This window comes from Accipiter gentilis, unplaced genomic scaffold (genome assembly GCF_929443795.1).
Source record: "Accipiter gentilis unplaced genomic scaffold, bAccGen1.1, whole genome shotgun sequence".
In the NCBI taxonomy this organism is placed as follows: Eukaryota; Metazoa; Chordata; class Aves; order Accipitriformes; family Accipitridae; genus Astur; species Astur gentilis.
The window spans coordinates 1-27,704 of record NW_026060797.1 but is presented as its reverse complement, the minus strand read 5'-3'; the positions used below and the strand labels follow the sequence as shown (position 1 = coordinate 27,704).

Here is a 27,704-nt window from a genome sequence, read left to right as displayed (position 1 = left end):
CAAAACTCTGCAGATTATACCAATTTCCCTGAGCCCAGTCCACCCCGGGCACAGAGGGTCGCGCTTTATGTTTTTCTAAAAAAATCAAACAAAGATTCTTTCCCGAAAGGGGCAATTTTACTATTGCTCATCTTGTATAAAGTGGGGAAGAGGTCATCTCACGAAGGCAGCACGTAAAGTTTCAAACACGACATAAGCCCGCAACCCTTACATTCCTGAGAGGTCTCACGTATTTGGGAAACAGTATGGCACTCTCGTCTTAAGCGATCCTGTCCGTGATGCCACTCTAAATGTCCCAATCCAATGTTGGAGAAGGTTTCGATACGATCCCAAGAGCGAGATTAAGACACAAACGAGGTCAAATGCTGTATACCCAAAACAGCTTTTATTATCAAAAATAGAAAATAGTAGCGGTAGGATAGAATGGAAGAAAAAGGCAGGAATCAAGCAAGCAGTCAGGATAGAGTTGCAAGAATAGTCACCACCATGGATCCAGCGGCGTCCCGTTGGTCCTCGGTCTTCAACTCTTTGGTGATGGGTGCACACCACGGCTTGTCTCCGCCATTTTTTAGAGGGCATAGTCCGATGCACGCACATACGTACTGTTCACACGCTACAGGTTTCATCTACCACACAACCTTCACATGATCAACACCAGAAACCAGTATGTTATCTCAAAGACTACAGTTTCCATGACAATGGTAGTCTCCACATTCCTCCGTGCTTTGCCAGCTCCCGCCCAGCTCCTTCCCTGGATGCCTCAGTGGCCTGGCAATCGTCCTTATGGACAGAGGAGTGTCCTGCTTAAACAAGCCATCCCAGAGACAAACGGCTCGAGATAAATAGTTCACAGTTCAGTCTCTCACACAGGGACACCCAAGAGTGGCTGCAACCCAACCACGGAGCTCCCATGGTGGAGCAGGATGACGCTATGGGGACTGAAGCCCCTGGAGATCCCACCTTGGAGAAGAGATGCTCCATGGGCACTGAAGCCCATGGAAGACTCATGACGGAGCAGTACACCGCCAGAAGAACTTCAACCCATGCAAACCCATGGTGGAGCAGAAAACATCCAGGAGCAGCTACAACCCAACTGCGGAGGACCCACGGTGGAGCAGGACTACCCAACAGGAGCTGCAACCCAACCATGGAGGACCAGCGGTTGACCAGCAACACCCCAGAAGAAAGGAAGGCCTTGGAGAACCCACAGTGGAGCAGGGACACCCAAGAGTGGCTGCAAGCCAACCATGGAGGAGCCATGGTGGACCAGGGTTACGCCATCGGGACTGAAGCCCACAAGATCCCACCTTGGAGCAGGAGACCCAAGAAGAACAGAAGCCCCTGGAGATCCCATGATGGAGCAGGGACACCCTATGGTGACTGAAGCCCATGGAAAACTCATGGTGGAGCAGGACAACCTAGAAGAACCAAAACCCATGGAAGACCCGTGGTGGAGCAAGACACTACATGGAAACTGAAACCTGTGGAGGATCCATGGTGGACTAGCAACGCTCCAGCAACACCATAGCCCACGGAGCATCCATGATGGAACAGCAACATCATAAAGCCCACAGCAAACTCACGATGGAGCAGAACCACCCAAGATAGCCTCAACCCAGCCATGGAGGACGCACGGTGACCCAGGGACACCCCCCAGGGACTGAAACCCCTGAAGATCCTATGGTCAACCAGGGCCACCCCGTGGGGACTGAAGCCCCCAGAGATGCCACCTTGGAGCAGGACCACCACCCCCCCACCCCGAGAAGACCAGGGAAGAGACACAATCCTGGGAGGGATCTAACCTTTAATAGGACCTGAGGAAGTACAAACTGGGGGGAGGTCATGCCCCCCCCTCCACCCGCCACCCCCACCATGTCCCCCTCCCCCCTCGGCGTCCATCCATGGCCCGGGGGGGGAGGGGACAGTGTGTCCCCCCCACCCCGGGGGGGTTCGGGGGCCCCCCCGAAATCCAGCACCGAGGGTCCAAGCTGGGGATGAGAAGGAGATCAGCGGGGGAGGGGCCGGGTGGGCACTCGGAGACCCCCCCCCAAAATGGGGGTTTGGGGCGGAACAGGGACCCCAACCCCTCCAAAATGGGGGATATGAAGGAGAGATCCCAAAATAATTGGGGGGGGAGTCATCCCTCCCCCCAAAATGGGGTTTGGGGGACTCAGGGACCCCAATCCCCCTCCAGAAAATGGGAGACGGTGCGGGCAATCCAAAATTCCCTCCCTAAATGATTTGGGGAGGGCAGGATGCCCTGTAGCCCCCTCCCCAAATGGGGGTTTGGGGAGTCAAGAACCCCCCCAAAATAATTTGAGGGGGCAGAGACCACCACAGGACCCCAAAATGGGGGGTTCTGGGGGGCTCAATGATTCTCACCCCCCCAAAATGGAGGACATGGTGGGGGAGAGAACCCCAAAACCACCCCCCCAAATAATTTAGCAGGAAATCAAGAAACACCACAGCCCCCCCCAAAATGGGGAGAGGGGGTTCACGGATCTCCACACACACCCCCAAAAATAGGGGATGTAAGGGGGGGGGGCCCTCCCAGACCTCTCAAAATTGAGGGATGGTGGGGGAGGGGATCAGGGACCCCCCTGCCAGAATAATTTGAGGGGGTCAGGAAACCCTGTGTGCTCCCCCTCCCCCCCCCCCCCCCCCCCCCCAAAAACGAGAGGTTGCAGGGGGTCTGCAAGGATAGGAGGTTTTCAGGAGGTCCCAGTTCATGGGAGGGAGCTCATGGGTGTGGGGGGGGGACCCCAGGGTGTCCCCCCCCCTATTTTTGGGGGGTTCCCCCCCCACCCCCCCACTTACCGTGCCCCTACCTCAGTTGTCGTAGTTGTCCCGGTAGGAAGCGGAGGGGAAGCGCTCGCCGTAACCCCCCTGGTTTCTGGGGGGGGAAGGGGAGGGGAAGGGGGTGTCAGCACCCATGGGTGGCCCCCCCCAGCACCCACGGGACCCCCCCCAAGTTCCTCAGAACCACCCAAAAACCATCAGTTCCCCCTCAACACCCCCCCTCCCCCAGCACCCATGAGCTCCCCCCCCAGCACCCACAAGCCCCCCCGCCTCCCAAGCACCCATGTCCCCCCCCCAGCACCCATAGGGCCCCCCCAAGCACACAAAAGACACCCCCTCCCCCCCCCAGGCACCCACGGCCCCTCCTCCAGCATACACAGCCCCCCCACCCAGCACCCATGGGTGCCCCCCCCCTCCTTACCGGCCACCATAGTCGCGGGAGCCCCCATAGCCCCCCCCGCTGCGTCCCTCATAGCGGCCCCCGTAGCCCCGATCACCTCCTCCTGGGGGAGGGGATGACCCCAAAATTTAAGGGGATGGGGGGGCATTGAGACCTCCCCCAACCCCCCCTCAATCCCTCCCCCAAAACTCCCAGTCCCACATAGGAGCCCCAAAACCCCCAACCCCCCCAGTGCCCTCCCCAACCCATCTGACACTCCGCTGCCCCCCCCCAACCGCCCTAAGAGCCCCCCCCAAAAGGCCCCAAATTAACCCTTTCTGGCTCCCCCCAAAACCCCCAGGCCCCCGCAAATCCCGTTCTTGCCGCCCCAAAGACCCCGCAGTGCCCCAAAAAGCCCCCCCAAACTTCCTGTGCTCCCCCAAAACTCCCTCTTACTCCTCTAAAGACACCCCAGCCCCCCCCAAACCCCCAACTCTCCTAACTGCTCCCCCTAAAAGCCCCTCTATACTCCCCTGAGTCATCCCAAATCCCCCCCCAAACCCCCTAAGGATCCCCCCAAAACCCCCCAAGCACCCAATTACTCCCCCACCCCCCCGACCCCTCAGCACCCCCCAAATCCCTTTCAACCCCCCCCCAAATCCTCCCAAGCCCCCCCCAAAACCCCAAACTCCATGGAAAACCCCCAAACTCCCTAAGAGCCCCCCCAAAACCCCCCAAGCACCCAATTACCCCCCCAGATCCCTCAGGGCCCCCCAAATCCCTTTCAACCCCCCCAAATCCTCCCAAGCTCCCCAAGACCCTCTCACAGCCCCCCAAACCCTCTAACTGCCCCCCCAACGATTCAACAGCACCCCCAAAGACCCCCCCAGCCCCCCCCCCCCAAAACTCCACCAGGACCCCCCACCCACCCCAAGCACCCCAAATTCCACCACCCAATACCTCGAGCGTAGCCCCGGCCCCGGGCCCGGCCCCCCCCGTAGCCCCCCCGGGCACCGCGGGGGGATTTTCCGGCATGATCCACCCGGATCTGTCGCCCATCCAGGGACTGCGGGGGGGGGGGGGAAGGATGTTGGGGTCACCTCATCCCCCCTAAAACCAGGCTCAGGGCCCCCCCAACCCCCTCCACATACCCCCGAAGTACCCCAGACCCCCATTTGGGACCCCCAAGTGCCCCCCAGTACCCCTGCGACCCCCCCCCGGACCCCCCTAGGGACTCTCTAAACCCACATAGGCTCCCCAAATGCCCCCCAACCCTGTTAAGAGACCCTCAAGACCTTCTTAGGGACCCCCAAGTGTACCCCAAGCCTCTTTATGGGTGTCCCACACCCACTTAGGACACCCAAGTGACCCCCAAACCCCCTTAGGGACCCCCCTAGACCCCCGTAGGGACCCCCAAGAGTCCCCCAAACCCCTTTAGGGACCCTCCACACCCCATTAGGGCCAACCCAGGCCCCCTTACGGCCCCCTCCAATACCCCCAGATCCCATGAGGGACCCCCAAGTTCCCCCCAGACCCCTTTCTGGATGTCCTACACCCACTTAGGGACCCCCCAGACCCCTCCCCCCCCTCAGGGAATCCCAAGAATTCCCAAAAATCCCCTTTGGAAGGCCTCCCCCCCCCCACACACCTCGCCGTTCATGGCCCTCATGGCGTCGCTGGCGTGTTCGGGGTTGGCAAAGGTGACGAAGCCGAAGCCGCGGGACCGTTGGGTCTCCCGGTCCTTCACCACCACCACTGCGGGCATCAGGGTGCGTTGGGACCCCCACCCAGGGGTGGCAACTCCCCCCCACAAAGTGCAGTCCCAGAGAAAAAAGGAAACCCCCCCCCCCCCAAAAAAAACCCACCCTCATCTTATAAATGAAAATCCAAAATTGGGGTCCCAAGGGAACATGGGAAACCCCCACCACCAGCACCCAGGGCTGCCCCCACCCCTATGGGGTCCCAGAGAAGATGGAGACCCCCACCCATGGGTATCACCCCACTAAAGTGGGGTCCTAGGGAGCTTTGGGGGGGGGGGCCCTGGAGGGGGTGGGGGTCCCTGGGGAGGTTTGGGGAGGTCCCAGGGGGTTTGGGGACCCTCCCAGGGGGATTACTGGGGATCCTTTGGGGGATTTGGGGGTTCCAAGAGCTTTTGGGGGGGTTCTGAGGTTTTGGGGGGTCCCTAGACTTTTGGGGGGGTCCCCCAAGGTTTGGGGGGCCGGGAGGGGTCAGCTGGGGGGTGCCTCACCCTCGGCGATGGGCCCGAAGGAGCTGAAGTGCTGCTCCAGCCCCTGCTCATCCGTGTCAAAGTTGAGCCCCCCCACGAAGAGCTTCCCCTCCTCTGCCGCCATGCCTGGGTGGGGGCACGTGTGTGATGTCACCAGGTGCAGCCCCACCCCCCCAGATGATGTCAGAACCTGGGGGGGGGGGGGGGGGGGAAACCCGTTTACAAGCCAGGGAGATCCTGACATTGCAGATCTGTTGAGACCCCCTCCCCCCCCCAGCCTCGGTGGGCTCCCCTGTGATGTCATAACCCCGCCCTCACCCCGTGTGGGTCCTTCATGATGTCACAACCCTAGCAAGGGAGCCCCAAGGCTCCTATATGATGTCACAACACTGGTGGGGGAACCCCAAGGGTCCCCTGCGATGTCACAAATCCGGCGGGGAAGCCCAAGGCTGCCCTATGCCATCACAGCTCTGGAGAGGACGCCACCTGGGTCGTCTGTGACATCATAATGCTCACAGACAACCCCGCTCCACAGGGCTCCCCGATGACATCACAACCCAGCTGGACACGCCCTGTCCTACATGGGTATTGTGTGATGTCACTACCCCGGTGGGGACACCTCACCACCCCCCCCCATGACTCCTCAGTGATGTCACGGCCCCACAGCGAATCCCTGTCTCAGAGAGCTCCCCATATTGTCACTATCCCGCCATGGATCCCCCCACCCCAGTGATGTCAGAACCCCACAGGAAACCAACGCTCTCCTAGAGGGTCCGCTATGATGTCACTACGCTAGCAGGAACGCCCTGATGTCGCAACAGCGGTGGGGCCCACCACCACATATCCCCCTCAGTGACATCACAACTCCAGAAGGAACCCACACCCTTGAAAATTCCCTATGACATCACTGCCCTGCTGTGACATCACAAGTGAGATGGGGGGAATGCCCCCACGTGTGTCCCCCCAGTGACATCATAACTCCACAGGGAACTCCCATCCTACAAGGATCCCCATTGGGTCCCCCTGACGTCACAACCGCGGCGCCCTGCCCCCAGTGACATCACAATCTCACGAGGAAACCCCCATCCTGGAGGCTTCCCCGTGACGTCACCACCCCACCGGGGACCCTCCACGTGGGACGCTCCCCCCCCCAGGACGTCACAACCTCGATTGGGAGACCCCACCCCCTCCCCCGGGGCTCCCCCATGACGTCATCCCACGTGGACCCTCCCCGGCCACGTGCGCCACCCGGAAGCGCCCCCCACTTCCGCCTTTCCCCGCGCTCTGCGCATGCGCCGACCCTCTCCCCGGCCCCTCCCCCTTCCCCACCCCCCCCCCCGCGCATGCGCCGCCGCCCGCGGACCCGCCACGCCCCCGCCACGCGCCCGGGGAGGGGAAGGGGGGGGGGGGGGTGGGAAAGGAGCGAGAGACCCGGCGTCGGGGCATGCGCAGTGCGGCCCCGCCACTACCGCGACAGAGAAGCGGGCGGGGAGGGGCTGGGGGGGAAGAATCGCGACAGGAGGCGGCGGCGGCGACTCACCCCTCACCCGCGCAGCGCCCAACGGCCCCAGACTGAGGCCGCGCCCGGCTCCGCCCCGCCCTTATCTACCGGCCACGCCCCTGCCCCTCCCTACCCGGCACGCCATTGGCTGGGCCCGCGGGATACCCGCCCCGCCCCCTTTCCGCGCGCTCGCGGGAGAGACCATTGTGGGGCCGGGAAGGGGGGGCGGGAAGGGGGGAGACACGTGGTACACCCCCCCCCCCCCCAGCGCCTATGAAGGGGGGGCGGGGATTAACCGGATTCCCGGGTCCCTGTAAGGGGGGGAGGGGCGGGGTCACACAGGGGTCACGTGGACGCCGGCCGCCCCGGGAGGTTTTTTGGGGTTTTTTTTTTTTTAATGGTCTGTGCCCCGTACAGCCGAGAAACGCCGCGGCCCCGCCCCTTCCCTTCCCCCCCCTCCCCCCATGACGTATCTTCCCCGGGGGGAGGGGGGGGGGGCACCTATAGGCTCCATATGACCCCCCACCCCACCCCCTCCCCCCCCCGGGGCACTATAGTGGCTCCCATACGGGGTCTCTGCCCCCCCCCCCAGGGGCTATAGGCCCCCCCGCCCCCTACAGAGCCCCTATAGACCCGCCCCTCCCCCCAGGAGAACCCCTCCGGACAGCATAGGGGCTATATGTCCCGCCCCCACCCCCCCCATCCATACGCCCCCCCCCCACCAGCACGCTCAGCCCCTATACAGTCCATAGGGCCCCTCATGGGGGGGGAGGGGAGGCACACCCACTCAGGCCCCGCCCCCAGGCACTATAGAGGCTCTATGCCCCCCCCCCCCAACATGGGCTCTATAGGGGGCGGGGCCGAGCCCACCAGCGTCTCATGCTGCATATAAAAAAACCCAACTTACCCTGCCCATCCCCTTATATACATATATACACGCACGGTACATATAGGGAGCCGGGGGAGGGGGCAAAGGGGGCCAATCCTGAGCGATGCTGGACACGCCGGGGAGGTGGGGGGAGGGGGCAGAGTGAGGTGCAAGTAAACTCGAAGTGTGAGTAAACTCGGAGTAAAGTGAGAGTAAACTCGGAGTAAAGTTGTCGTGACCCCGGAGTAAAGCGGGAGGAACCCCGGGAGTGACACGTGGCCTCAGTGTAAAGTGTCTGTAAGCCCAGAGAAGTGCGTGGCCTCGGGTCGACAGGTGAGTAACCCCGTAGTAAGCTGTGAGTAACCCTGGGGGGGGGAGGGGTGCCCTCCGGGTAAAGTGTCTGCACTGCAACCACAGAGTAGTATGCTGGCTCAGGGTAAAGTATGAGCAACCCCAGAGTAAGGTGTGAGTAAGCCTGGGGTGAAGTGTGGCCTCAGCGTAAAGTGTTTGTAACCATAAACCCCCCCGTAGTGTGTAGCCTCAGGGTGAAGTGTCAGTAACCCTGCAGTAAAGTGTGAGTAAACCTGGAATGAAGTGTGAGTAAATCCAGAGTGAAGTGTGAGTAAACCCAGAGTAACCCTGGAGTGAAGTGTGACCTTGGTGCAACGTGCGTGTAACCCCAAGGAAGTGTGTAGCCTCAGGGTGAAGTGTCAGTAACCCTGGAGTAACTTGTGAGTAGCCTCGTGGTGGGGGATTGGGTAGCCCTGGAGTAAGAAGTGGTGGCTGGGCGTGCTTGGAGTAAGGGGTAAGTAACTTCAAACCAACGGTTGACCTCAGAGTAATGACTGTGTGGCCACAGGGTATGTAGTAACCCTGGAGTAAGGGCTAAGCAACACCGCAGGAAGGAGTCCTCCCCCCACCCCAGCATACTGAGTAACTTTTGCAACCTCTGTGAAAGTTTTGACCTGTAGTAGTGGCTGAGTAACTTCAGTGTAACAAACCTCAAGCTACTTCAAGATATCTGACAAGAGAAAGGGCTGAGTAACAGCTGTGAACCCCAGAAGATGGGCTGAGCATGCCCTGGAAGTGAAGTAAGCTCAGAGTAAAGGGTAAGTAATACCACGGCGAGCAGCCAAGGGGGTGTATCTGTTGGGTATCCTCAGAGAAAGGGTTTGGAAGAGCAGGGAGAGCAGGAAACACTGGAGCTGAGGCCGAGTAACCTCTGAGTAAAGAGACGGCACGGGTCAACTGAGTAACCTCAGAGTAAGTAGCGGGGGGGGGGGGCGAAAAAAGGGAGGGACTGAGGAGGGTCATGGGTCTGAATAAGCAGGAGAGGGGCTTTGTATCATCCGAGTAAAGGCTGAGTACCAAAGGCGGTGCCACTGTGTAACCCCAAAAGCCGCCACACGGGGCTTAAACAGGGCTGGCTCACTAAGGCCTTAGTAACCTCTGAGTAAGTGTTGAGGAGTAAGTATTGAGTAAGGCCAAAGTCCCTTCTGAGGACCCAACACACAAGGCCAGTTACAAGTGTGGAGCAAGTCAACATTAAGACACAAGTAACCTGTTACTAAGGGCTGAGTAACCTCTGCGTAAAATGGGGGGCAGACCAAGATTTGTGTAACGCTGGAGTAGGGCTTTGAGGAAGACGTAACCTGGGACTAAAGTGATAAATAGGGAGAGCCAAGTAGCAGAAAGCGGTGAGTAAAGGCTGAGTAGCTGCACCAAGGATCCGGGCAGCAATGGAGAAGCAAGCACACAACTTCCGAGGAAGGGTTGAGTAATGCTGCCGTAAAGAGCAAAGGCAAAGGAAAGGGGTGGAAAAGGAACCACGTGGAGTAACCCTGGAATAAGCCGTGAGTAGCAATAACATACCAAACAACCCCAAAGTAAGAGCTGAGTAAGCCCAGAGTAAAGACCTCTTTGAGCAACCCTGGAGTAAGTTCTGGCTAGAAGTACTGCATGACCTCAGAGTAAGAGTGGAGTAAGCCCAGAGTAAGGATCCACACACACACCAATGAGTAACTCTGGAGTAACTTCTGACCAAAACTAAAGTACCAATTAACCTTAGAGTAAGAGCCGAGCAAGCTCAGCATAAGGAACCCCATCGGTAACCCTAGAGGAAGTTCTAAGTACCAGTAAAGTACCAACTAACCTCAATGTAAGGGCTGAGTAAGTTCAGGGTAAGGACCCCATGAGTAACCTTGGAGTAAGCTCTGGCTAGGAATAAAGAACTGGGGAACCTCAAAGTAAGAGCTGAGTAAACTCAGAGTAAGGACTTCCACGAGCAACCCAGGATTAGGGGGAGGAGGTGCAGCCCCCCCCGGCTGAGTAGTGTCTGAGTAACCAAGGAGTAGGAGCTGAGTAACGCTGGAGTAGTGAGTGAGTAGGGGCTGAGGAGCCGTGAAGTAAGGCTGGAGTAGGGCAGGAGCAGCTGCAGAGCTGGGCCGGAGCTGCCTTGGAGTAAAGGGGGAGTTGGGCCTGAGTAACCCTGGAGTAACCCTGGAATAAAGTGGGAGTAACCTTGGGGGAAGCTCCCCCAACCCTGGGGGGCACCCCCACAACCCGGGGGGGGGAGGGGCGGGAGGGGGGGAGCACCTCCAGAAAGCGAAGAAACCCCGAGTAAGGCCCGAGTAATCCTGGAGTAAAGTGTAAGTAACCTCCGAGTAAGCTCCAAAGGACATCACCACTCCCCCAAACCCCAAAACCGCTCCCCAGGTGGCCCTGCCCCCCCGCTAAGCCCCACCCCTGTGGGGGGAGGGGCAGATATAAACTCTTATTTATAATATTGCCTTGAAAAAATAAAACTCGAAGTAAATTGGGGGGGGGGACACCCTCAAAATCGAGGGAACTCCCCCCAAAAAACAGGGGGGTGCCCCCCCACAGTGGGCAGGGGGGGTGTCCCACATGACCCCACCCCCCCTACCCCCCCACCCCAAAATCCAGCAGTGGCTCTTTGGGGGGGGCTTTTGGTGGGGGGCCTGTAGTTAAAGTTGAGGGGTGCCCCCCCCCAGTTTGGGGGGGCTCTGCCCCCCCAGTTTTAAAGTGTCCTCCCCCAGTTTTGGGCCAACCCCCCACACAAACACTTTTGGGGTGTCCCAGGTGTGTGGGGGGTCGCAGCAGCAGTCCATGGGCTGTGGGGAGAGGAAAGGGTTAAGGGGGGGCCCCCCAAAATGGATGACACCCCCCCCAAATTTAACACCCCCCCCATTTTTTGGGGTGTCCATTTTAGGGACTCCCCCGTTTTTTAGGAGTCCTCCATTTTGGGGAGCTCCCCTATTTTTTGGGGTGGGGGGCACTTCTATGGGCAGGGCACCAATTTTGGGGGGGGGGGGGGGCCCAGATTTGGGGGGTACCCCAAACTAGGGGGGGGGGAGCCTCCACATTTTGGGGGGGGTCTGGTCCCCCCATTTAATTGGGCCGGGGGTCCCCATTTTGGGGGGCAGTCCCCATTTTGGGGGTGCTGCCTATTTTGGAAGGGATTCCCCCCCCCTTTCAAAGAGACTGCGCCCATTTTTGGGGGGGGGGGTTGGCAAAATTTTGGGGTTCCCCCATTTTGAGGTGGAGAGGTTCATTTTGGGGGGAGTGTTGCCCATATTTAATGGATATTCTCTTTTTTGGGGGGGGCTGCTCCTTAATTTCAGGGGGTGGGAGGATAGGGGGGGTCCCATGGGGGGAGCATCCCCATTTTGGGGGGGGTACCCCAATTTGGGGGGGGGAAGGGGGCGGGTCCTACCTGCGCAGCGTCAGAATTCAGTGTCGAGCACCCGAAAAGCGGAGGAACCTGGGGAGAAAAAGGGGGGGGGGGGGGGCAGGGGGGGACAACCCAGATATTGGGGGGTGGGCCAAGGGGGTCCCCACCAATTTGGGGGGGGGGCACACACCCTGGTTTTAGGGGGGGATCCCCAGATTGGGGAAGATCCTGGATTCGGGGGGGTTGTGCAGATGGGGGGGGGGGGGGGGCTCCTAGATTTTGGGGGCTCCCAGATTCGGGGGGGGGGGGGGGGGCGCGGGTTTTGGGGGGGCCCCTGGGTTTTGAGGGGGAGGTGTCTGGATTTGGGGAGGGTCCTGGGTTTTAGGGGGGGTAGCCCAGATTTTGGGGGGGTCCCCAGGTTTCAGGAGGGGTCCCCCATCTTTTGGAAGGGGAGAGGTCTGGATTTGGGGGGGTCCCCCCAGATTTTGGGGGGTCCCCGGCCTTGGAGGGGTCCCCCACATTTTGGAAAGGGGGGGTGTCTGGATCTATGGGGGGGGGGGGTACCTAGATTTTGGGTGGTATCGCTGGGTTTTGGGGAGGGGTCCCCGAGTTTTGGGGGGGGGGGGGCAGGTTTTGGGGGGGGTGTCTGGATTTTGGGGGGGGTCCCCGAGTTTTGGGGGGTCCCCAGGTTTTGGGGGGGGGGGTCTGGACCTGGGAGGGGGGTCCCCAGATATGGGGGGAGAGTCCCCGGGTTTGGGGGTGCTGACCGGGGGGGGGGCAGGGAGGCCGAGCGCAGCCCCGGCTCCTTCTGCAGCTGGATCTCCTTCAGCGCGAAGATGGAGGTGGCTGGGGGGCGTGGCCTCGCGTCAAGGGGGCGTGGTCACGCCAAAAGGGGTGTGGCCCTGCCCCAAGCCCCTCCTCACCGGAGAAAGCCACACCCTGTGTCTTTGCATAGGTCTTCCCATGCCCAAGCAGAACTCCTCAATGGGCAATAAAGCCCCGCCCCTCCCGGGGCCCCACCCACCCGTAGCTAAGCCTCGCCCCCTAAAGCACCTCCCACTGCCAACCCCGCCCCACCAATGGGCTCCTCCCCGCCCCGTGAAGCCCCGCCCCCTTCCAGACTCTGCCCCCCCCCCACCGCACATCCCTGACAAAGCCCCGCCCCGCCCACCACCGGAGCTCCACCCACTCCAAACCCTCACCCGCGAAGCCCCACCCTTCCAAAAAAACCCTCCCCAAAGCCCCACCCACTTCCAACCCCGCCCACTCCAAACCACCCATACCCACCCCAGCTCCGCCCCACACCCCCACTGCAACAACCCACCCCCCCCCCCCAAGGCTTTGCCTCCTTGATGCCCCGCCTCCCAGAAGCCCCGCCCCTTCTCCCCAGGCCCCGCCCACTCACTGTCCGGCAGGGTGGTGACGCGGGGTCCCAGGCAGGCGAAGAAGGGGTGGGCCATCGCCTCCGCTGCCGGCAGCCGCCGCCGCCCCTCGAACTGCCCCGCCCACCCCGTCAGGACACACGCCCACAAGGGGTGGGGACACGCCCACAAGGGGTGGGGACACGCCCCCTTCCCCCCCTTGTGGGTATGGCCCCACCAATCCCCGCCCCGCCCCTATCCCCCTCCCAATGGGGGCAGGGTGTGTTGCCCCCCCCCCCAAATAGGGTTTAAGCCCCGCCCATATGGGAGTGGCTTATGCCCCACCCATGGGGGTGGGATTAGGAAGCCACGCCCGCCCACCCCACTCCCCCGGGGGAAAGTGGGGCGTGGCCACAGTGAGGGTCCACCGTTTGGGGGTGGAGCTTGGGGTGAGGGGGTGGGGCCATGGAGGGCGGGGCGGGGGGCTCCCTCCTCACCTGCAGCAGTTGGCCCAGCAGGTCAGCACCGTCGTGGTCCAGCCTGGGGGGGGCGGGGGGGGGAGGGGGAGGGGTCAGGTACCCCCCAAACCCCACTATGGGGCAGAGCCACCCCCCATGGGGCAAATAACCCCCCTAAGGGGCAACTACCACCCGCTATGGGGCAACTCCCCCCCCCCCCCCGCTATGGGTCACCCCCCCCGCTATGGAGCCCTCCCCCCGCTATGGGGCAAATCATCCCCGCTATGGGGCAACTCCCCCCCCACCACCACTATGGGTCACCCTCCCCCGCTATAGGGTGATTTCCCCTCCCCCTGCTATGGGGCAGCCCCCCATCCGTGGGGCAGACCGTGGGGCGTGGTGCAGCAGCCCCTCGGGGGGGTACGGGGGGTACTTGTGGGCCCGGAATTCGGCGTTGGCCCCGATCCCCGGCCACGTCTCCTCTGTCGGGGTCCCTGGGGGGGGGGGGGGGGAGGGGTAACAGGAGAGCAGGTCACAGGGGGGAAACCCCAAAACACCCCCTGCGATCCCCAAGTCCCACTGGAGCCCCCCAAGTGACTCCTGACCCCCAGTGACCCCAGCCTCCCCACCATCCCTGGGGACCCCCCCAGTCCCCCCCATCTTGGACCCCCCACAATCCCAAGGCACCCCCACCCAAGTCCAGGGACCCCCCCAAATTGCCCCCAAATCCCCCAAATTTGCCCCAAATACCCTTTATTCACCCCCCGAAACCCCCAAACCCCTTTTATTCACACCCAAAACCCCTTTATTTCACCCCAAGGCCCCCTAAATTTGCTCCCCTAAACCCTCCAAATTTCCCCAAAATTCACCCCAAATCCATTCATCTCAATTTCTCCCAAACTTCCACAATTTCCCCAAAAATTTGCCCAAAATCCCCCAAATTTGCCCCAAAGTACTTAATTTACCCCAAATCCCCTAGAGTTCCCCCAAATCACGCAAATTTGCCCCAAATTAGCCCAAAACCCTTTTAATTTACCCTAAATTCCCCAGAGTTTTCCCCAAACTCCCCCAAAACAGCCCAAATTTACCCCAAACCCCCAGCATTTCCCCAACTCCCCAGATTTGTCCCAAACCCCTTAATTTACCCCAAACCGCCTCAATTTCCCCAAAACCCCCTGAATTTCCCCCAAATTTCCCCCAAACCCCTTAATGCACCCAAACCCCTATTTATTTGCCCCAAAACCCCTTTATTTCCCCCAAACCCCCTGAATTTCCCCCAAATTTCCCCCAAACCCCTTAACGCACCCAAACCCCTATTTATTTCCCCCAAAACCCCTTTATTTCCCCCAAATTGGCCCCCCAAAAAAAACCTTAATATATCCCAAATTCCCCAGAATTTCCCCCAAATTTCCCCCAACCACCCCAATTTCCCCCAAATTCCCCAAATTTGCCCAAAATCGCCAGGTTTTGCCCCGTACCAAGGAGGCGGAAGATGAAGTGCAGCTGCTCCTCCACGGTGGAGCCAGGGAAGAGCGGCCGTCCCGTCACCATCTCTGAGAAGATGCAGCCCACGCCCCTGCGACACCCGTGCCAGGCCCTCACGCGAGGCTCCCCTGCCTCGTGCGAGGCCCGAGACCCTCGTGCAAGAGACCCCCCTCACCCCGGGAACAGCCCCCCGCAGGCGTTGAGTGCTCCCAGTACTCATGCAAGACCCCCTGGGCTGGCACGGGGTCCCATCGCGACCCCTGTGCGAGCTCCCTGCCCTCGTGCGAGACGCTTGTGCGAGACCCTTGCGGGAAAGACCCCCTGCAAATACCCTCTGTAACCGTGCGAAAGCCCGCAGTCCCCGAGCAAGACCCCTGGACCCCATCCTGGCCCCCGTGTGAGCCCCCCAACCCCCACGCGAGCCCCCCAACCCCCACGCAAAGCCCCCATACCCCCATGCAAGCTCCTCGTGCGAGAGGCCCCCTGCAAATCCCCTCTAGACCCGCACAAGAGCCCACGGTCCCTGTGCGAGACCCCTGGGCGGACACAGAGCCCTATCCCCCATCCTCGTGCCAGGCTCCCGGTCCTTGTGCGAGACCCTCGTGCGAGACCCTCGTGCGAGACACCCACTGCAAATCCCCCCCAGAGCCACAGAGGTGCCTGCAGTCCCCGTGCAAGACCCCTGGGACCCCCATGTGAATCCCCCAAGCCCCGTGTGAAGCCCCCAAGCCCTTGTGTGAAGCCCCCCAAGCCCTCGTGCAAGGCCCTCGTGCGCTCACCACATATCGATCTGGGTGGAGTACTCGGTGGAGCCCAGCAGGATGTCGGGGGGCCGGTACCAGAGCGTCACCACCTCGTTAGAGTAGGTCTTCGTCGGGATGGATTTCGCCCGGGCCAGGCCTGGAGAGAGGTGGGGAGGAAGGGGGTTATAGAGGGGGGGTCCCTGGGGGGGGCAAGTGGGGTCCAGAAGGGGGGAACTGGGGTCCCTGGGGGGAAAATTGGGGTCTCTGGGGGGAGAATTGGGGTTCCTGGGGGGTAATCAGGGTCCTGGGGAGAGGAATTGGGGTCCCTGGGGGGGGAAATGGGGTCCCAGAGGGGGAAATTGGGGTCCTGGGGGGGGGCAAATGGGGTGCTAGGGGGGGAACTGGGGTCCCTGGGGGGAAAATTGGGGTCCTGGAAGGGGGAGTTGGGGTCCCTGGGAGGGAAATTAGGGTCGGGGCTGGGGGGGGGTGTAGTTGGGGTCCTGGGCTGGGGAATTGGGGTCCCTGGGAGGGGACGTTGGACTCCCTGGTGGGGCAAATGGGGTCCTGGAGGGGGGAGTTGGGGTCCCTGAGGGGGTAATTGGGGTCCCTGGGGGGGGCAAATGGGGTCCTGGAGGGGGGAGTTGGGGTCCCTGAGGGGGTAATTGGGGTCCCTGGGGGGGACAAATGGGGTCCTGGGGGAGGGGGGGTCCCAGGGTGGGTTTTGGGGCTCCCAGGGTGGGTTTTCAGGGTCCCCCCCAGGATATTTTAAGGGTGCACGGGGCAGGGGGGATGATTTTGCAGTGTCCCCCCCTCCTTCGCTGACCGAAGTCGGCGAGTTTGAGGTCCCCGCGCCGGCTGAGCAGGAGGTTTTGGGGCTTGAGGTCGCGGTGCAGCACCTTGTGCCGGTGGCAGAAAGCCAAACCCCGGAGCAGCTGGAAGAGGAAAAGCTGCCCCCCCCCCAGCCCACAGCCCCCCAAAATGGCCCCTTGCACACTTGTCGCACGCTCGTCGCACGCTTATCGCGAGCCCCGTCGCGCGATTGCGGCCCCCCTCGCGCGGTCGCGGCCCTCCTAAGCCGTCCCAAAGCCTTCGCGTCGTTGGAGATGGCAGAGCTCCTCATAGGTCTCTTTGCACGCCCCTCGCACGCTCGTTGCACGCCTATCGCACAGCCGCTCACACAATCAAAGCCCCCTTGCACGTGCAAAACCACGTCATAAGGTCCCAAACCCCTCACGCTCTCCTGGGAGATCCCACGCCTCTTCGCAGATCCTTTCGCACACCCTTTGCACGCTCATTGCGCACCTCTCGCACACCCATCGCACAACCCTTTTTACATTCACAAACCTCTTGCAGAGATAAAGCCACACAATGAGGTCCCAAACGCCTCATGCGCTCCTGGAAGATCCCAAACACCCTCATAGATCCCTTTGCACACCCTTTGCACACTCGTTGCATGCGCCTCGCACGCTCATCACACGCCCGTCACACAATCACAGCCCTCCTAAGCAGCCCCGAAGCCTTCACATCCTTCCTGGAGATGCCTGAGCTCTTCATAGATCCCTTTGCACGCCCCTCGCACACTCGTTGCACGTCCATCACATGCCCGTCACACAGCCTTTGCACAATCACAGCTCTCTTACACATATAAAGCCAGATTATGAGGTCCCAAACCCCTTGCGCTCTCCTGGGAGATCCCAGGCATCCTCACAGATCCCATTGCACACCCTTTGCACGCCCCTTGCGCACTCATCACACACACACTTGCACGCTCACCACACAACGCACATGCCCCTGCAGGTGTAACACCCCTAACTCTTCGCGTCCTCCTGGGAGATCCCAGACTTCCTCGCGTGGCCCTTTGCGTGCCCCTTGCACGCGCGTTGCACACCCATTGCACGCTCCAGACCCCCTCGCAAGCCCCAAGCCCCCTCGCACACCCTTTGCACACCCCACACTCCCTTGCACGCCCTCGCAGCCCCCTTGCACGCCCCAGGGCCCCTCGCTCACCCCTCAGCACCTTGCACGGACCCCCCCCACGCCCCTCGCACACCCCAGGCCCCCTTGCACGCCCCTTCCACACCCTAGAGCCCCTTCTAGGGCCCAGATCCCTTTGCACGCCCCTCACATGCCCAAGAGCTACTCACGTGCCCCAAGCCCCCTCACGCATCTGTTGCACACCCCTTCCACACCTCAGACCCCCTTACATGCCCCTCGGCACGCCCGCCCCCCTCGCACATCCCTCGCCCACCTTTTCCACACCCCAGACCCACTCACGCACCCCTTATACGCTCCTTGCGCGGCCCAGATCTCCTCACACGCCCCTGACCCCCTCGCACCCCCTCACACACCCCAGATCCCCTTGCACGCCCCTCGCACGCCGCAGACCCCCCTCGCACAGCCCAGACACCCTTGCATGCCCTCGCGTGCCCCTCGCGAGGCCCAGGCCCCCTCGCACGCCCTTACGTGTCCCAAACCCCCTTGCACGCCCCTGACCCCCTCACATGTCCCTTACACGACCCTCCCACGCCCCGGCCCTCCTCGCACTCCCCTTGCACACACCTGATCCCCTCACACATCTCTCGCATGCCTCTTGCATACTTCAGGTCACCTTGCGTGTCCTCACACGTGCCAGACCCCCTTGCACGCCCCTGCAGCCCCCCCACACATCGCTTGCACTCCCGAGATTCCCTTGCACCCTGCTTGCACGTCACTGACTCCCTCGCGTGTCTGTTACGTGCCCCTTGCACACCCCTGAACCCCTCGCACGCCCCAGACACTCTCACACACCCTTCACAGCCCCCCGCACACCACCCACTCCCCCAAGACTCCCTCGCATGCCCCTTACACACCCCTTGCACGCCCCTGACCCCTTCGCATGCCCTTGCACGCTCCAGACCCCCTTGCACACCCCTTGCACGTCCCTCGCATGCCCCGACCCCCCTCACATGCCCCTTACACACCCCTCACATACCCCTGACCCACTCGCGCGCTCCTTACATGCCCCTTGCACACCCCTGACCCCCTCACATGCCCTTGCACGCCCCAGACCCCGTCGCACGCCCCTCGCAGCCCCCCGCACGCCGCTCGCGCTCCCAAGACTCCCTTCCACACCCCTGCCCCCCTCACACACCCCTTCCACGTCGCTTCCCCCCTTCACACTCCTCTTACGCGCCCCTCATATACCCCAGGTCCTCTCGCATGCCCCTTACACACCCCTTGCACGCCCCTGACCCCCTCGCAAACCCTTCCAGGCCCCTCACACGCCCCAGCCCCCCCTCGCACGCCCCAGACCTCCCCCCGCCACCACACATCCCTCGCACGCCCTTGCACACACCTTGACGTTGTGCATGCTGATGACGCTGCCGCAGTCGTCCAGGTACTGCTTGAGGTCCCGGTCCTGAAATGGGAGGGAGGGGAGGAGGAAACCCCAAAAATGGGACAGTTAGGGGGGATCCGGGGGGGGGGGTTAGGGGGTGCTGGGGCCATTTGGGGGTTTCCATAGTGGATTTGGGGGGGCTTTAAGGGGAACTGGGGGGCTATGGGCTTTTCTGGGGGGGCCCTGGAAGTATTTGGGGGGCCCCTGAGGGGATTTAGGGGGGTCTATGGGTGTCTGGGGGGGATTTGGGGGGCCCTGAGAGGATTTAGGGGGGTCTATGGGTGTCTGGGGGGGATTTGGGGGGCCCTGAGGGGATTTAGGGGGGTCTATGGGTGTCTGGGGGGATTTGTGGGGCCCTGAGAGGATTTAGGGGGGTCTATGGGTGTCTGGGGGGGATTTGGGGGGCCCTGAGGGGATTTAGGGGGGTCTATGGGTGTCTGGGGGGATTTGTGGGGCCCTGAGAGGATTTAGGGGGGTCTATGGTTGTCTGGGGGGGATTTGGGGGGCCCTGAGGGGATTTAGGGGGGTCTATGGGTGTCTGGGGGGGATTTAGGGGGGCTTGGGGGAGATTATAGGAGTCTGGGGGGGAACTGGGGGCCCCTGGGGGAGATTTGGAGGGAGCTACGGGTGTCTGGGTGGGAACTGGGGGGACCGGGGGGAGCGAGCAGAGGAGGTTTTGGGGTGCAGGGGGGGATGTGGGGGTGCAGGGGGGCAGGTTTTGGGGTGCAGGGGGCTGTTTTGGGGGGGACGACATTTTGGGGCACGCACCAGGTACTCAAAGACGAGGGTGAGGCACTGGGGCGTGTGGACGATGTCGTGCAGCGTCACCACGTTGGCGTGTTTCAGGTCGCGCAGCAGGGACACTGCGGGTGCGGAGGGGACAGTGGCCTCAGCCCCCGTCTGCGCCCTGTCCACACTCTGCACTCGTGCGAGCCCTCGTGCGAGCCCCCTTGCGCAAAGACCCCCCCAGCCCTCACGCGAGCCACACCCACGCAACCCACCCCCACCCCATGCCACCCCCTTAGTGTCACTCTGTGTGTGTGTCCCAGAGCGTCCCTCCCGGCCCTCGTGCAAGGCCCTCGTGCGAGGCTGGCTCACCCTCACGGATGGCCGTGCAAGGGGCCCCCTCCTCGTGCTCCAGGCGGATTTCCTTCAGGGCCACCAGGTTCTCCGTCAGTTTGCTGCGGCCCTTGTACACCGTGGCATAGGTGCCCTGGGGACAGCGGCGGGGGGACATGGGGGATGCGGGGGGACATAGGGGGACATGAGGGACATTGGGGGACACATGGGGACATTGGGGTGACGTGGGGGACATAGGGGGACATAGGGACGTGAAGGACATGGGGGACATGGAGACACATGGGGACATTGGGGGGACAGTTGGGGGGGACATTGGGTGACACGGGGATGTGAGGGGACACAGGGACATTGGGGGGACATGGGGGACATTGGGTGACATGGGGAGGATGTGGGGACGTGGGGACATTGGGGGGGACATGAAAACAGCGGGGGACAGTGACACATGGGGGGGACAAGAAGGGACATGGGGGACACGAAGACCCATGGGGGGGACATGATGGAGGGCATGGCGGTGCGGAGGAGGGGGACGGGACACCTGGGGACACGCCTGGTGGCCCCGCCCCACCCTGCCCCGCCCCTCCTGGGACCGCCCCTCACCTCTCCCAGTTTGTCCAGTTTGACGTAGGTCTCCAGCTTCCCAAAGCCAATCTCCGACTGGAGGAGGGGAGACGACACGGTTACTGGGAGAACTGGGAAGTACTGGGGGGGGGGTGGCACCAGTCCCTCCTCCCCCATACTGGTTTATACTGGTTCATACTACCCTGTACTGGTTTATACTGGTTTGTTCTGGGACACAGCAAGGCTTGGGGGACACTGCTGGAGGGGACTGGGAGCAACTGGGAAGCACTGGGAGGCCCCAGAGCAAGATGTTGGCTTATAGCGGTCTATATTGCTCTATACTAGTTTATAGTGGTTGAAATTGGTTCACACTGGTTTATACTGATCTATACTGGTTTATACTGGGACGCACCAGGAAGAGGCCACGCAGGCAGCGGCTGAGGGGCTGCCTCTAGAAGGGACTAGGGCACACTGCCGGGGTTATTACTAGTTCCTACTTGTCCACAGTGGTCCATACTGGTCTGCACTGGTTTGTACTGGTTTATACTGGTCCCTACTGGGACTCACCAGGGAGACGCGGCGCAGGCGGCGGCTGAGCGGCCCGGGCAGCCCCAGCCGGTCGAGGCCGCCCTCGGGCAAGCGGGTGTCAGCTGGCAGCGACAGGCGCTTGTTGATGTCCTGGGGTGGGGGGCAGACAAGTGACCTCCAGGGACCCCCAAAACCCCCCCAAATCCCCCCAGGACCCCCCTTAAACCCCCTTGAAGCCCCCCAAAAACCCCCCAAACCCCCAAGGACTCCCCTCAAAGCCCCCAGGATGCCCAAGACCCCCCCCCAAGGCCTCCCAACCTTCCCCCAAAGCCCCCTAAAATCCTCTAGGACACCCCAAAGCCTCCCAGGACCCCCACAAAAGCCCCCAGGACCCCCCAAAGCCCCCGAGGAACACCCCCAAACACTCTCAAAGCCCTCCCAAGCCCACCAGGATCCCCCCCAAAATCCCCTCAAAGCCTCCTAGGACCCCCAAGACCCCCTAGCCCCCCAAAACCACCCTGAAGCCCCCTAAAAGCCCCCCAACGCCCCCCATGACCATCCTAAAAAAACCCAAGACCCCCCAAAACCCTCCAGGACCCCCCCCACCTCGGAGGAACCAGGGCGAGCCGGGTGCTGGCGCAGGCGTAGGCGGACAGGGGAGGCCACCTCCTCCGAGGACGTTCCCGAGGGGGGGTCGCTCTCCCCATCAGAACCCATCCGCCCCTCCTCCGCCCCTGCCTCTGGGGAGTGGGGGGGGGGGGGGGTCAGGGCACCCCAAAACCACCGGGGAACCCCTCAGGTCCCCAGGGACCACCCTCCCAAAACCCCAAGACACACAGCCCCCCCAAAATCAAAGGACTTTCCCTCCAACCCCAAAGCCCCCTGTGTCCAGCCCCAGGGTCCCCCCAACTCCAAAGCCCCCAAAGTCCTCCCCAGGTCCCCAGGTCACCCCCCAAATACCCCCTCCAGGGCCCCCCAAAATCCCTTGGGACCCCCCTCCACTCCCCCAGGGTCCCCCCAGTTCCCCCTCCCCACCAGGGACAGGGGACACAGGGGGAATAGATGGGGGACACGGGGGGGTCAGAGGGGGACATGGGGGGGGGACATGGGGGGAGACATGGGGACAGGTCATCTGGGTATAGGGGGGGCGGATGGGAGGGACATGGGGACATTTGGGGGGGGACAGGGGACCTGGAGACAGATGGGGGGATGCAGCGGAGGGGGAGGGACATGGGGACATTTGGGGGGGGACAGGGGACCTGGGGACAGATGGGGGGACACGGCGGAGGGGGGGGGACATGGGGACATTTAAGGGGGACATGGGGACATTTGGGGGGGACATGGGGACATGGGGACAGATGGGGGGACGTGGCGGAGGGGGACATGGGGACACAGGGGGGACGTAGGGACAGGGGACCTGGGGATGGGGAGGGGCAGATGGGGGGACACAGGGGGGGACATGGGGGGGACGCGGAGGCAGGTGGTGGCACAGGAGGGGACATGGGGACAGGATACGGGGACAGATGGAGGGATGCGGGGGGGGGCGTGGGGACAGATGGGGACATGGCGGGGGGGAAGGGGGGGCACCCCCTGAAGCCCCACAGCCCCCCCTCTTAAAGGGCCAGGCACCCCTGAAACCCCACAGCTCCTCCTCTTAAAGGGCCAGGCACCCTCCTCAAGCCTCACCCCAATTCCCTTAAAGGGCCAGGCACCCCACCAACCCATGCCCCAGCCTTCTTAAAGGGCCAGGCATCCCCTCAAGTCCCACCCCCTGCTGCCTTAAAGGCACAGGCACCTCTCCAGCCTCTTAAAGAGCCAGACACCCCTCAAAACCTAGTCTGGCTCTCTTAAAGGGACAGACACCTCCCTCAATTTCCATTCCAGCCTCTTAAAGGGGCAGGCACTTCTCCAGCTTCTTGAAGGAGCTGGCATCCTCTTAAAGGAACAGGCGCCCACTCCCAACCCTCACCCCCCCAGGCCTCTTAAAGGGGCAGACACTTCTCCAGCTTCTTAAAGGGGCAGGCACCCCCTCGACCCCCAACCCCAGCTGTCTTAAAGGGCCAGGCATCCTCTTAAACGGCCAAGCAACCCCTCCAGAGCCCCACAGCCCTGGCCTGTTAAAGGGGCAAGCACCTCTTTAACCTCTTAAAGAGACAGACACCTCTCTAGCTTCTTAAAGGCACAGGCACCCCCAAGCCCTATCCTGCGCTTCTTCAAGGAACAGCCACCCTCTCTCAAGGCCCACTCCCAGCTTCTTAAAGGGCCAGGCGCCTCCCTAGCCCCTTAAAGGGGCAGGCACGCTCTCAACCCCCAACCCCAAGCTCTTAAAGAGACAGGCACCCCCTGCTCCCTGACTCTCTTAAAGGACCAGGTACTCTCCAACCCCTGCCCTAACCTTCTTAAAGGGACAAGCACCCCCTCCAAAGCAGCAGGGCTCCCCTTAAAGGGGGGGTGGGGTCCCCCTTAAAGGGGCAAGGTGTCCCTTTAAAGGGCCAGCGCTCACCGCTGTCGCTGCCGTGGCCGTCGCGGGGCTCCCCCAGGCTCTTCTCGGGGGCGCGGCCCCCCCGCAGTGTCATCGACAGCTGCCGCTTGATCTTCTTCATCCGGTCCATGGCGGAACCCTGGGGGCGGAAGCCCAGACACCTGGGTCCCTCTGGCACACCTGGGACCCCCCCAAACCTCTGGGACCCCCCCAAACCTCTGGGTGCCCCCCAGAACTCTTGGGTCCCCCCCAAAATCCTTCCCTCCTCCCCAAACTCCAGGGTCCCCCCCCAACCTCCTGACCCACCCCAAACTCCTGGATCCCCCCAAAATCCTTCTGCTTCCCCCAAGCTCCCGGGTCCCCCCAAAATCCTTCCCCCCCCCCCTAGATTTCTGGATCCCCCCCCAAACTCCTTCCCCCCCCCACCCCCGCAACGTCCTGGCTCCCCCCAAACTTCTGCCCCCCCCCCAAACTCCTGGGTCCCCCCAAACTCCTCCTCCCCACCCCCCAAACTCCTGTATGTGTGTGTCCCCCCCAAAACTCGCCCCCCCTTGGGTGACCCTGGGCGTGGCCTACAGGGGCGTGGCCAACAGGGGCGTGGCCTCCTCACCACCCCCCAGCCACCTCCACACAGGCTTGAGGGCGGGGGGGAGGCCCGGCCTGAGGAGAGCCGGGGAAGGGGGGTGGTCCCGAGGAATAAAAGGGGGTTTTCTCCCCCCCCCCCAACCCCCGTTACCGGCTCAACGGCGCGGGGCCTCCCAAAAATCCTCGGCCATGGCGGGGCCGGGCCCGACCCCGCGGGCGGCTCCGGGGGGGGCCGGGCCGGGCCGGGCCCGGGTGAGGAGGAAGCGGCGGCGACTCAAAATGGCGGCGAGAGGGGCGGGGCCGGGTGACGTTGGAGGAGGAGGGGAAGGGGCGGGGCGAAGGCAGGCAGGGAGGGAGGGAGGGAGGAGGCCCGGCAGGGGCGGGGCTGGGAGGGGAAAGGGGCGGGGCTTGGGGAGGATACGCCCACCTGAGGGGCGGGGCGGGGCGCTCCCCGTATGCCTGGGTCCTCTAATGCGGGGGGGGGGGGGTGTCAGCCCGGATGACGTCAGGCGCGGCTGGGGACCACCCCCCCCCCAAATTCAACCAATAGGAAATCCTGTCCCCTCCCCCCCCCCCGACCCCTGACCCCGCCCCCTAAGGCTGGAGGCAGCTGGGAAAGACCCTGGGGGGGGGGGGGGACCCCCAAAAGAGGCCCCGGGGCGGGGGGGTGACCAGGGTTCTCTGAGGTTACTCATAGGTTACTCCAGGGTTACTGATGGGATACTCCCGTGTTGCTCCGATGTTACCCAGAGTTTACTCATCGGTTACTCCGGGGTTACTTCTTGGTTACTCCTACGCCCCACCCACATGGGAACCCCCCCCCCAACTCCCCAGCACTCTTTACACCAGGTTTACTCCTGCTTTACAAACGCTTCTCCTCCCCGCCCCCGCCTCACGGCTGCTGCGTGAGTTACTCACAGGGTTTCACAGGGGTTACTCACTGCTTGAGTGAGCCGTCCTTTTTTGCCCCCCGCCCCCCCCCCCCCAATTGGGTCCTCCAGGAGGTTTACGCTCCACTTTGGCTTTACTCCCTCGTTCCCACTGCCTGGGTTACCTTGGAGTATTTACACCACCTTTACAAGCGCTTTACTCGGCCCCCCCACCCTACAGCTTTCACCCCGCCTCCCTTCCCCCCCCCCGCTTTACACACCATTTGCACCTTCTTTGTCCTTTTTATACCCATTTCCCTCATTTACTCATACTTTACGTACAATTTGCTCCTTTTTTTTTTTTTTACACCTGGTTTCCCCCCACCCACAGTGGCTTCACCTGTGGCCCCCCCCAAGGATTACTCGCACTTTATACAGGGTTTACTCACTGCTGGGGAGGGGGGTGCACACCCCCCCCCCACATGTCCCCTCACCTGCACATTCCTCACCACCTTACTCCAGGTTTATACATACCTCACCCTAGGTTTACACATGCTTTGCTCCAGCTTTAGCTTTGCACGTGCTTTCCTCTGGATTTACACACTTATCTCCAGATTTACATCCACCTTACTCCACGTTTACACATGCACTACTCCAGGCTTACACATACTTGTTCTGGATTTGCACACGCCTTACTCCAAGTTTAAACATATGTTGCTCCGGGCTTACGCACACTTTACTCCAGCTTTACACATGCCTTACTCCGGGTTTACAAATACTTTACTCCAGCATTACGCATGCCTTACCCCGGGTTTACAAACACCTTACTCCAGCTTTACACATGCCTTACTCCGGGTTTACAAATACTTTACTCCAGCATTACACACACATTACTCTGGGCTTACACACGCGTTACTCCAAGCTTACACGCATTTTACCCAGGATTATCCGGGCTGAGGAAGCGACCCGGGCATCCGAGGTGGGCGTGGCCTGAGGCTGTCAGGGGTCAGAGGTCGTTGGAGGGTCCTGGAGACCTTGGAGCTCCCGTAGACCCTGGGGGCGGGGTGGGGTGGGGGGTGGGGCACAGGGTTATGGGGCGGGAACAAGGCATTCGGGGAGGCGGGGCTAAGACATCCAGGGGGGCGGGGTTACCTCCAGCACCAGCCTGATGTGCGCCCGGATCTTGGCCCCGTCCCGCGTCAGGGATTCGCTGAGCCTGGGGGGGGGAGGAAAGGGTGTGGCCTCAGGGGGGCGGAGCCAATACCACACCCACACACCCCCACCCCACCCCCGATATGGGGGTGGAGCCTGCAGAGGAGGTTGAGTCGGTCACCCTTGGTGACGGGGAAAGGGTGTGGCGTCCGGGAGGGCGTGGTCTGGCTAAGATGGGTGGGGCTTGGGGGCGTGGTCTTCTCAGGGGGAGGGCGTGGCTTGCCCAGCCCAGAACTGCACATAGAGACTCGTGGGCTGGCTCAGGAGGGAGGGCCCTGGTTGAGGGGGCGTGGCTTAGGAGAAAGAGGAGGGGCTTTGTCAGTGGGGATGGGCTTGTGTGGGGCGTGGCCTTGGCGGGGGGCGGGGCTTCCCATGCAAGGTGTCTCCTCTAGCCACCCTAGAGAGATTCATGGCTGAGTGCAGGGAGGCGGAGCCTGTTTGGGGGGCGTGGCCTGGTGTGGATGGAGGGGTGTGGTCTCGTGGGGGGCGTGGCCTCATGGGGGCGTGGCCTATTGACCCAGGAGTTTCCTTCAGCTGCTTCTACGGAGCCTCACCACTTTGGGGGGGGGGGTGGCCCCTATCGTAGGGGGGTGGGTGGAGCCTTTGGGAGGAAAGGGGCGTGGCCAAACCTTAAGGCCATGGCCAGGGCGGGGTCAGGGCGTGTCTTACCGGTCGAGGAGGCGGCTGCGACGATCGAGGTGACGCAGGGCCTCGGGCAACGTCAGCTCCGCAAAGAACCCGTAGCCCAGAGCCACGAAAACTCGCTGGGGGGATGGTCTGGGGGGGGGGGAAGGAGAATGACATGGGAGGGGTTATGGGGGGTCTGGGGGGCCCTTGGGGGGGTCAGGGGGGGCCGGGGGGGTTATGCGGTCATTTTGGAGGTCCTGAGGGGGACTGGGGTCCCGTGGGGGGGGCAGCGTGGCGCTGGGGAGGTCCCAGGGGGGGTATTGGGGTCCCAGGTGGGGCCTGGAAGGGGTCATGAGATTACTTTGGGGGTCCCTGGGGGGGTCAGGGTGGCACTGGGGGGCGCTATGGGGTCATTTTGGGGGTCCTGGACGGGGGGGGGGGTGGCCTGGGGGGTTATGGGGTTACCAGGAGGGTCCCGGGGGGGTATTGGGGTCCCAGGTGGGGCATGGGAGGGGTCATGAGGTTATTTTGGGGGTCCGTGGGGGGGGTCAGGGTAGCACTGGGGGGGTTATGGGGTCATTTTGGGGGTCTGGGGGGGGGGGTGGGGACCCCTGGGGGGGGCAGGTTAGCTCTGGGGGTTATGGGCTTATTTTGGGGGCCATGAGGGGGTGGTTTGGGGTCCCTGGAGGAGGCTAAGAGGGATTTTGGGGATCCCTGTGGTATTTGGGGGGGGGGGATTTGGGGGTAGCTGAGGGTGGGGGTGTTTTTTGGGGGGGGGGGGGGCCAGGGGGCAAAGTTGGGGATCCCAGGGAGTTTTTTGGGGATTTTGGGGTGTATTTGGGGCAGGAGATTTTTGGGGTGCCCCCCCCCAAACT

General features: G+C 62.3%; 3 protein-coding genes across 7 annotated transcripts; all 3 read right to left on the bottom strand.

The window, feature by feature from the left end:
- Positions 1 to 1,777: 1,777 nt before the first annotated feature.
- On the bottom strand, positions 1,778 to 7,068 carry RBM3 (RNA binding motif protein 3). Of its 2 annotated transcripts, none has more exons than XM_049796732.1 (7): positions 6,946 to 7,068; positions 5,427 to 5,531; positions 4,827 to 4,933; positions 4,139 to 4,244; positions 3,221 to 3,302; positions 2,818 to 2,893; positions 1,778 to 1,988 (listed from the first exon to the last, which is right to left on the bottom strand). In XM_049796732.1, exons 2-6 carry the CDS (start codon positions 5,527 to 5,529, stop codon positions 2,830 to 2,832), a joined length of 462 nt encoding a protein of 153 aa, XP_049652689.1. In that variant the 5' UTR covers positions 5,530 to 5,531; positions 6,946 to 7,068; the 3' UTR covers positions 1,778 to 1,988; positions 2,818 to 2,829. The 2 variants fall into 2 exon arrangements, with proteins under 2 accessions (XP_049652689.1, XP_049652688.1); XM_049796731.1 differs by having other exon boundaries at positions 1,794 to 1,988; positions 2,829 to 2,893; positions 6,946 to 7,064.
- On the bottom strand, positions 5,503 to 24,420 carry CDK16 (cyclin dependent kinase 16). 4 transcript variants are annotated; one of them, XM_049796728.1, is made up of 17 exons: positions 24,273 to 24,420; positions 23,558 to 23,675; positions 21,661 to 21,794; positions 21,094 to 21,204; positions 20,566 to 20,622; positions 19,987 to 20,101; positions 19,657 to 19,751; positions 18,847 to 18,909; positions 16,336 to 16,459; positions 15,549 to 15,669; positions 14,763 to 14,860; positions 13,673 to 13,778; positions 13,324 to 13,366; positions 12,871 to 12,961; positions 12,233 to 12,311; positions 11,508 to 11,555; positions 10,855 to 10,905 (listed from the first exon to the last, which is right to left on the bottom strand). In XM_049796728.1, the coding sequence occupies exons 2-16, from the start codon at positions 23,664 to 23,666 to the stop codon at positions 11,525 to 11,527; spliced, it is 1,377 nt and encodes a 458-aa protein (XP_049652685.1). In that variant the 5' UTR covers positions 23,667 to 23,675; positions 24,273 to 24,420; the 3' UTR covers positions 10,855 to 10,905; positions 11,508 to 11,524. The 4 variants fall into 4 exon arrangements, with proteins under 4 accessions (XP_049652687.1, XP_049652685.1, XP_049652686.1 ...); XM_049796727.1 differs by having other exon boundaries at positions 10,893 to 10,905; positions 12,177 to 12,311; XM_049796730.1 differs by lacking the exons at positions 10,855 to 10,905; positions 12,233 to 12,311 and adding an exon at positions 5,503 to 5,531.
- Positions 24,421 to 25,704: 1,284 nt separating this feature from the next.
- On the bottom strand, positions 25,705 to 26,981 carry UXT (ubiquitously expressed prefoldin like chaperone; the record flags this gene model as incomplete). Its single annotated transcript, XM_049796725.1, has 3 exons — positions 25,705 to 26,043; positions 26,143 to 26,206; positions 26,872 to 26,981. Coding segments are annotated over 3 exons (228 nt in total), but the record flags the coding sequence as incomplete, so codon positions are not given.
- Between the last annotated feature and the right edge of the window lie 723 nt (positions 26,982 to 27,704).